At 40.1% G+C, this 9913-nt stretch overlaps 1 protein-coding gene across 23 annotated transcripts in view; it reads left to right on the top strand.

The window, feature by feature from the left end:
* LOC307257360 (neurexin-1a-like) overlaps positions 1-9447 on the top strand; it is a gene marked incomplete at both ends in the record, with an annotated part of 267488 nt that extends 258041 nt beyond the window's left edge. For all 23 annotated transcript variants that reach the window (XM_080036562.1, XM_080036565.1, XM_080036561.1 and 20 more), the window contains one exon: positions 9140-9447. In XM_080036562.1, the coding sequence (XP_079892688.1) occupies positions 9140-9447 (308 nt within the window). The remainder of the gene's footprint in view (positions 1-9139) is intronic.
* Positions 9448-9913: the final 466 nt, after the last annotated feature.

The raw sequence follows: 9913 nt of genomic DNA on the forward strand, positions 1-9913 counted from the left end.
ATTATTTTTTCTACCACACTTCTTTTGGGTGTGTTGACATTGACGCTAACACAATGTGTCTGTTTATAAGTCTAAGTAGAGCATGAAATATTTTGTTTTCTAAAGAAAAATTAAAAATAAAACCCAGCTCAAGGTCAGTTGTGGTTATATTATATTAGTAAGTTGAGGATTGATCATTTTACCCAGCATTTCTCATTGACCAATCAGTAAAAAAAGCACTAAAATGCTGCATCTTTCTTTATTGACTCCTCCATCCAGCCACAGTTTAAAATGCCTCTTTCCATCTGTCTTTGTACTTGATGTCTTCTCTAAGTCAGAAAATAAAATATATAACATCTATGTTGGTCATTATGTTCCTGGGAGGATGGAAAGTAGTCTCAAGTTAAAGAAAAGCAACCGCTTTTACAGAAAGACATACTTCTGTTTGGTTGCCACGTCTGCTAACACTAAGCTCTCAAGAGGTTTGATTTATTTTGTGCAATGAGCATAAAAAATACAAGCTATTGCTATTTGAGCCAATAGTTTATTAAATATATAGGTGGGGAAGGGGGATTCCTTGTGTCAAAATCATATAAATGCAAACACTGGTTTGATTGACATCCCTCTGAGTTCACAATTGTAAAAAAAATATGAAAATGTATAAAAACTTATATATCTGCTTTACAAAAGAAATCTTGACATGCGTAGAAATTGAGATATCTATCAGGCAGAGTTTGTGTTTAAATATGTTTAAACGTGACACAGCAGGAGTATGTAGTTCAGATCTACTCCAAGCAGAAGACTATTGAGCTTGTGAGCCATCCTGTCAACACAAGGGAAAGCTCTCGTATAGCTCCAGGACCGCTGTATTCAACATGTTACAAAAATACACCCTCAGAGATGTGTAACCTGACTCTGCACAAATCTAATCAAGAGATGAACTCCAGACTTGTAGCGTTCAAGCCAAGTAAGCTTTAGCTCTCTTCTTTCATCTCGCCTCTTTCAGTGGAACCCCTCTGGGCAACGGCTTAAAACTGCCCCATACCTTTTACTGGGCAAACCTCTTTTTTTTCATAATCCTCACTTGGACTTTCATCTCATGCTCACTCAGCTCTCTCTGTTCATCACCCATCATCAGCAAGAGCGCGGACACTTGAGAGTCACACATGCACGCTGTCAGCAGGCACACTGCCAGCATGTCACAAGTACAGGACGCCTTGCATCACTTCTCGAGGACACTCAGATAATTAAAGAGGGAAGAGGGATTTAATAAGTGTTTTGGCTCTGCTGCGGTTGATACAGTGACCTGTCTGCACACTGATCCCCCAACTATATGACGGCTCTGACAGCTTGTGATTATGTCTGGATATGTGAAGTAAGAAGATGGTATAACACTAATCTGCCTGAATAACAGCAATGTGTCACTGAGCATGCCAACTAAGCCTGTGTCGCTCAGAAGCCATCCCACAGCCACACCTCCCTCTCAAAGATGCACCATGCACTGCTCATGTTCAATAACCGTTGCAGGTTGCAGTGAGCCACGAAAAAAATCTCCTTTCATTACCTTATTACTTTTTCTTAATTTGGATTACTTTTGGCTGGTTCATCGATTCAGCGTTGCCATAGTGCACCCATTTACGCAAAAAATCATTGTCCATGTGTACAAAACTCTTTCAACCCATTACCACCACCAGTTAATGAAAGGGCAAAGGCCAGTCAGTCTATTCAATCTATCCTAAGTAGCTGTGGTTGCTTCATTACCTCTCTGCAAGTCTCACACGCACCTGAACTAACCTCCCCGGCTCCGCTCTCCGTGTTTTCCTTCATCCATGGTCTTTGTCAAACCTGCTCACCCTGTTACAAATTACCAAACAAATGAACCCTCTCGCTGGAGACAAATGAGGAAAAATAGTCTTTGAAGAGGACCATTTATTCAAATCCCGGCTGACAGTGAGGAATCTCTGATCCCATTCCCCTTCTTGAGAGTATGTCGCAAGAAATAAGTCAGGCGAAAAGGAGGCGAATCACTTCAAGCGTTTCACCAGCTTTTAAATGACAGGTTCCATTGCGCCGACGCTAATATCTCCAAGAGGGCGAGCTCTTGTATCCATACTGAAGAATCTAGGTGGAATTAGGAGGAAAGAGGCTGTCAAATACACCCTGCAGGAACCCTAGCATTGAAGCCTAACCAATCTCAGTGCCTCTCTGTATGGCAATTCCTAGCCAAGCAATTTCATATTCTTTACCAACATTTATGGATGAGGGTCATAAGATCATCTAATGTTTCTCTGTTTACAGTTTTCCTTTTGCATGACTTCTAGAGGAATACTAGCAAAGGCTTGGTGAAAGCAAACGATGTGTGACTAAATGACTGAAACATTAACTGTTGTCCTTGTGAATAAAACAGCAAGGACTTTATGATGGTCTGGATGGGATACTATATTTTAATTCTCGCTCTGGGATGAGACGGAGAGGAGAAAGTGATGCTGGCAGCTTTTACACAACTGCACTCCTTCAAAAGTTAACCCCCCTGAGTTTACCTCTATCACTTCACAAGTGCACCCCCGCTATGCTGCTATGAAGCTTGGCGCCATTTTAAGGTCATTTTCCCCATGTCTAATTTTACCCTTGGGTACGCTCGAGTAGAGCGTATAAAGGCTGCCATCATTTTAAACACTTGTTTCAGGCGCAATTTCTTTCTCAGTTGATGTGCCTTCATTCTGGGGTGATGGAGTGCTAATGAACAGACAGGCAGATGCATTTTGACTGAGGTCTTATGAGCCCTTCTTGAAGGCCTTGTGTCTGCCACATTACTTTTTTGAAACCCAACTTGAGGGAGAGCAAGGCAGGGTGCACACAGCCAGACTCATTAATAACAAATGAGCCATATCATTAGGTATATCAGCTGATCTAAGGCACTAAGAAAGATGCCCAATGTGCTATAGACACTGCTGAGACTAAATGCAAGCTAATGATCTGTAATGAATGCTAATCCTTTTGGACAAAAGGTCTTTGTCAGCACTGTGCTAAATGCAGTGTAAATCCCTTAAAGTTGAGGTCCCTACTCAGCTCTATTTGTAAAGATGTTACATTAGATTTTGGAGAAAAAGATTCAAATTGTGACTAAAAAATATGTCTGTGAAAATGTGAAATTGATTTTAAAAAAAATGGTGTTTTCCTGTGCGAACACAGCCTGCTGGGAGGCAATCAACAGATCTGGGCAAGAGGAAATAACAGATCCCAGAGCTGGTGTTAGATCACAGAATGAAAATAACACACCAAGAATACTGTAATCACATGAGTCACCCTTGATATAGCAGGCTAAGGCCGCCTAACCCCCGCACACTCGTCCAACTCTGTCACCTTGCTGTAGGAGCCCGGCCGAGGTCTCATATACAACCCCTCCATTGCCACATCCAGAGTTCTCTACTCTATCAACCTGCTATGTTATCTACACTTTCACCTTTTTGCCCCCGAACAAACGATAGATAGCAAAATATGAAAGTAACTCACTGTTAATGCCTGCATACAATGGCTTGCTGGGGAAGAGCCATGTCAACCAATGGCTGTTGCCCACGAGGCAAGAGCATTCTTCACACCTGTCTGGAAGGATAAGTGGGCTTGTCACAAGCAGAGTTAATCTGTTGCAACGCTCAGTCACACTCAATCCCCCAGTGGTGCTCTATGCTTGTCCTTGAATGTCTGTTGGCACTGGAAGCATACTTGGGCCCACTGATCAGTCGAACCATGGTGGAAAACATGTCAATGAACAGCAGCAGCATCTCCTCTCTTGGCAGACGGCCCTTTGCCCTTTACAGTTTACACTTTTTCTACACCTTTTGTCTGGCACAGACTAGATCTACCCAAAATTGACACATGCGACATCTGAGTGGGTTATTAGCCACTATTAAACCATTCAAAGGAATGTCTGTCTGAATATTAGGCTCTCACTCAAGAGGAGGAATGAAGGCAATCAATGAAAAAGAGTACTTTATCTCTAAAGCCATCCACACCTGGTGAGAAACAGTGAGGAGAGCTATCAGAGACTAAAAGAGTGCTGTATCATAACTTGGACATAATTTCAAATATGAAGTTTTCACTGGTGAAAATGATCCATGAAAATTTAGTATGCTCTCAGTGTAATGGAAAATGTAAATTTAAAGTGTTGTTCGAATACTGAATAATAAGAATACTAACAAAAATGTATAGTCATGAAGAGGGCGGAAGTGTAATCAATGCTAATTGTTTACTCATAAGTTTCAAGTCCTTGGAACACAAATCGTGTGTAATAAATTATTCTGTTGATCATAACTAAATGCCTGCTGATTCTCAGATCTGTATTTGGTATCCTACTGAGAAAAGATCCTACCATTCCAGACAATTCCATTTGTCTCCATGGAATAAAAATTAAATGGCAACTCTTGAGACTGGAGTAGTCCTATCCATCAAAGTAAGAGGATGTCTGCATTAATCTCTGTCAAAGAGGCATTATCTTCGCAGAGTGTAAAACAGTGCCGACTACTGCATTTCCAAGCAGCCCTCAGCACTGATGTTCACTTTGATGTATTCACTCAATTTAAGTTTTAAGTGAGTCAGCTAATATTATCATATAGCAAAGAAATCAATAGAAGCCAGTGGATAACTTTCAGCGCAATGGCTAAAGTATGAAATTTGAATATGACAAAAGCTGCAAAACCACACCTTAACCAAAACAAAAAATCCCAAAGAAGAGTTGACTTTGTACGGTGGCGCTGAGCATTCGCCAAATAAAAAAAAGTTTCACCGCTAATGTAGGCGTTAGCACACTCAGGATCTCGTAATTACGAGATACTTATACGAGATCCTAAGTGTGCTAACGGCTACATTAGCATTTGGTTAAATTATATGCAGTTTGTTCATTATGAGCCACCGGAACCACCATACTGTGTTGCCTCATCCAATCAGAATGCCCGGTGGGCTAGTTCACTTTTACCTCGTGTTTGTTACTGTATAGGAGCGCAGTTTTATTGAAAGCTTGGATTAAATGCAGTCGTTTAAACTCGGTGTGATCCTTGACTCATACAAACACATAAGAACTTTCTACAAGGAGGGCATGACAATGAGTAGCCCATGTCAACTTTGCGCAGATATGCAGTCACTGGGACTGTTCAGGAGAAAAGCCCAGTTGGACCTCAGCAGCTGATCACGGGCGTAAAGCCGAAAGAGGGTCCCTCAGTACCCGATGCGATCGCTGATTAATGAATGAACAGTAAAAAAATATTTACAATAATTGTATTGATTATGGGGCCCATTGTAGTCCGGAAACCAAGGCAATTGCCTACGTTTGCCTATGGCTAGGTTCACCTCGTCTGCACACACAAACACACACACACAGGCATCGTTATTGATGAATGAGAGGGTGATTCTTATCTCGTAATTACGAGATCTTTTCTCGTAATTACGAGATCCTGAGTGTGCTAACGGCTACATTAGCTGTGAAACTTTTTTTTATTTGGTGAATGCTCAGCGCCACCGTAACTTTGTGCTTGTTTAACATTGAGAAATTGCCACAAAAGACTGAATGTGCCGTATTATCTTATTAATTCTGCTTGTCCTTCACGGATCAGGGAAAAACAGCTTATTTTATACAGTTAGAACAGGGTTTGCCCTCGATGGTGTTGCTCTGTCATAAAATAAAGATTTAATAAGATGAGACAAGGTGGTAATGACAGACTTCAATTGCAGCTAACTTTTCTTTCAGTGTCTTTCCTTCTGATGTAAGATAGAATAGAGAATGGTTTTCTACTATGGACACTCAGTTCTAGTTGAAGAAGAGAGTTACTTCCGCGAAAAGATTACATTGCCTCGACGGGATCAAATAAATGAAATAATTAAGAGTCAATGGTATCGCTTTTTGTTAAAGAGTGACATTTCTTGTTACAGCTAGTTTGATATCAAAGCTGAAGAATGCAATTATTTTTCCCACTTGATAAAAGTGGGACACCAAAATGGGACTTTAGGGATGGCACATGTCAAATTAATTTTAATGGACATCAAATAGCCATTTCATGAACATGTTGACACACGCCCTTGTGAAAGACAAAATCAGGTTACGTTTTGGACTGATTACTTCCTCACATGAATTTGTCAAATGTATACTATTTTATGGTTGTGACATTATATTCTGTTCATGAGCTCACAATATACCCATCTCTTTAACCTAAGTTTCAAGATTATAATGAGTGTTTAATAAATTGGTACTCTGCTCTAAGTCCCAAGCTGAGGGGTTTTTTGGGCATGCGTTTTATAATTCTTGTATAACAAATGTCAGAAAATAAATTAATTTCTATACTCCCACAATAATGACCAACATGCAACTTTGACGAACACAATTGTGTGTATTAAGCTAATGTAGCATTATTGCTATTGTCTTAAGACTGCTACAAACTTTTATCAGGCAATCCTAATATATTTAAAGAGACAATGATAATAACATCAAAAGTTTTATCCAAAGGTGCCGCTACAATCAACAGAGAGGTACTTTAATTTACAGGTTATATTTAAGTGGTTCAAATATTGCCTTAAAAGGCAGGATTCCTGTATACCTGTACAGTTTATTCAGACGATCACTTCATAGGTGTTTCAGCACTGTGTTCTCAAGGACAAGAAGCAGCAGTGAATTGGAATACAGCAAAGCTTGCTATACACCATTAGCATAACTGTCCAGTCAACTAAGATTAAATAAATCAGACCTAATCATCAAAGCAATTTATGTTTTTGGTTGTCATTGTTAGTTTGTCCCGTGTAAATGAGTATCAAAGCGCAACATCTTCACGTCAAAGTGATCTGCACCCAACTGTAAATCCCCCAAATATGTATATATATCTTTCCCAATCCAGGAAAACTGGAGTGCTTTCATTTCCAAATGTAGGTGTTGAGTGTTTGGATTTCACTAATGCAACAAAGGGAGCTTAAGCGGAAATGATGACTGCTGCAAAACCACACGCATAGAGATGTGCCAGGAGGACTGAATAATATCAGGGGGCTGACGTGTGTTTTCAGAATGTGCTCCATTGAATGGCATCGTTTCGGAACAGACGTGGGGACAGCCTTTGGCAAAAATCTGCTGAGTCAATTGAAGGATTGTTTCTCTCCGACAGATTTAGTTTCACAGACTATGTATGTGATACAGTCATACTCCTTGGATCAATCGTGAATATTGCGAGTGTGGTCTGTTCATTCATGACTGTGCTGTAAGTCATGTAAATGAGCTGTAAGCTGTTAACTATGCTTCTTAATGAATCTTTATCTAAAGAGAATCCTTGCAAATCTCTCTATCTTAAAGCATCTCATCTTCTTTACTCTCCCATAGGCTGAACAAAACACGTTCAGATAAAGTCATCAGAATAGTGTTCCCTGTAGGAATTGAAATGCTAATAGGACAATATTAGACAGGTAAAATGACATGTACTTAAGACAAAGTCTATGAAATGTTCATCTTCTTTTATTAAAAACTTTAATGGATACTTTTAATATGTCCATGTGCTCCGGGAATGACTGTGTGACATTTCAATATCATTTCTAGAGTCTGTGGCTGTCAAATGATGGAAAAATATAGCTGTAAAGAGTTCTGTAAGAAAATCCACATGGGGGTTAATTTTTTGACAGTTTCCGCTTGCATACCAACGGGGATGTTAAATGCTTTAAAAGATTCATATTTTAATTTTGTATTAATCTAATTATGTTATAAATTAATTGTTTGACTGGGACCCTCTCATCCTTACCATTGTATGACATTTTATTCTACATCATTGATGACCAACAGTTTTGTTTATTGTATATTCACGGTGAAACTGCATGCTCTTCTATTTGGCAAGAAATCCAATCCTATCAGCCTTTGGCAAACCGGGAGGCATGATGTCTGCACTATCATTCAACATTAAAGCTCCCATATTATACACTTTTCGGTTCTATTATACACCATATTATATGTTCTTGGTGGTCATTAATACGTTTTTCTTTAATTGTTTGCTGAAAAAAACTTTCAGATAATTTATTGTACTATGCTGATGTTCAGCTAATCTCACGATGGCCTATTTTTGAAAAGGAGCTGCAGCTCCCCTCGTAAATATACAATCTTTGAGCTCCCCCCGCCCCCTGTCCGGAAGCGAAGCCAGATAAGCCTCGCCCTCTGTCTGTTTGTAAACAATGATGACGTGTTTGCTGAGCCTGTTAGCACAGTTAGCCTACCCATGAGAAGAACCAAGTCTAGTGCTAGTAACGCACTTTGAACAGATTGACATGACCAATCCTTGTCTACATGAAAGACTATGTTCATACAGATGCACTGACAGCCACAAGCTAATGGAAACGGCATGTTCACAATAAAAATGCTGCAAAAGATGGTGGCTTCAAAGTTGACTTCTACACTATTAACTTCCAATCCTTTGTCCTGTTAAAAACGAGGCATTTCCAGACCGGTGTGGGGATTAGAAATATGTTTTTATGAGCAAAAGCTGAATGCTTGTCCCAAAGCTAATAGCTATACACCAGTCAGGCAAAAATACCAATAAAAACATTTCTTTCAGTTTCACTGTTTGAAAAAAAGCACAAGTAGCTTCCTATCCGTTGTGTTATTAAAAACGAGGCATAGACTGCTGTGGTTAAGATAAATGAGTGGATTATGCAACATTCACCATGCTTTTCTGTACTACAGGCATCTTGTCGCTTAGAAACAAGCAAACAACATGGGGGTGAAGGAATATTTTTCGAGAGGATCTCGGGGCCGTGGACCAATAAGAAATATGGGGGTGGACTGCACAGTGGAAGCTTCTGGCTTTCCAGTTTTTGACGTCAGAAACGGGGAGAATTCTGACTGGAGTATATTGGGGGGATAGGTGGAGGGTTTCAGAAAAGGGGAGAGTGAGAAAAGGAGAGAGCTTTCTTTTTTTTGATACTTTGGTAGTCTGTGCACACCGTATACCCATAATTATGTTCAAAAACATCGGAAAAGTGCATTTGCACAATATGGGAGCTTTAAAGTGTGATATTGATCCACACAGGCAGAGAAGAAGTGTATTCATCCACTTCCATAAATCCAGTTAGAGTAATGATGATGAAATGCGAAAGATTGTAAGCTTAGTACATTTGTGGTAATCATATCTCTGTCTCCCTTTTGCAGCCAACCCCACTGGCGCTGCACCAAAGGGGGGTTACCCAGGGCCGTCAGAGGTCTTCCGGGAATCCAGCAGCACAACAGGGATGGTGGTTGGGATTGTAGCAGCAGCTGCATTGTGTATTCTCATCCTGCTTTACGCCATGTACAAGTACCGGAACAGAGACGAGGGCTCGTACCACGTGGACGAAACCCGCAACTACATCAGCAACTCGGCACAGTCCAACGGCACCATCGTCAAAGAGAAACCAGTCAACACCGCAAAACCCTCAAGCAAGAACAAGAAGAACAAGGACAAGGAGTACTATGTGTGATTGTCAAAGCGTTGGTCTTTGCCAGACCAACTTAAAACATTTATCAAAAAGATATATCAGGACATCAACATGTGTACATTATAATAACAAAGATGAACATTATTTAGTCATTTTTTTCCTATAAGACAATGCTCTGAAAAATAATTGTGAAAAGTGAAAAAAAGGACTTTCCTTAGAATCAAGCACACGAGACAGTGGAAAATATTTACAGTCCAGAAGGAGACTAATGGGAAAACTGCACTGGCAACCAGTTGAAGTGGAACTGAATACATATCTAACATGTCAACCAAACAACATTAACCCATGTGTGACTCGTTTTCTTGGCCAGGATATAATGTGATCTAACCCCCTTGTTTCTGGCAAACAGAGGGGTAGTGATGCACCTTGCGAGGGGGAGATTCAGCATTACAGACTTAATGTTTTAATTTACATTGCCTGTGTTTGTGTTGTTGAGACTTTTTTTCTA

The sequence above is a fragment of the Ammodytes marinus genome (genome assembly GCF_949987685.1).
Source record: "Ammodytes marinus genome assembly, chromosome: 11".
Taxonomy (NCBI): Eukaryota; Metazoa; Chordata; class Actinopteri; order Uranoscopiformes; family Ammodytidae; genus Ammodytes; species Ammodytes marinus.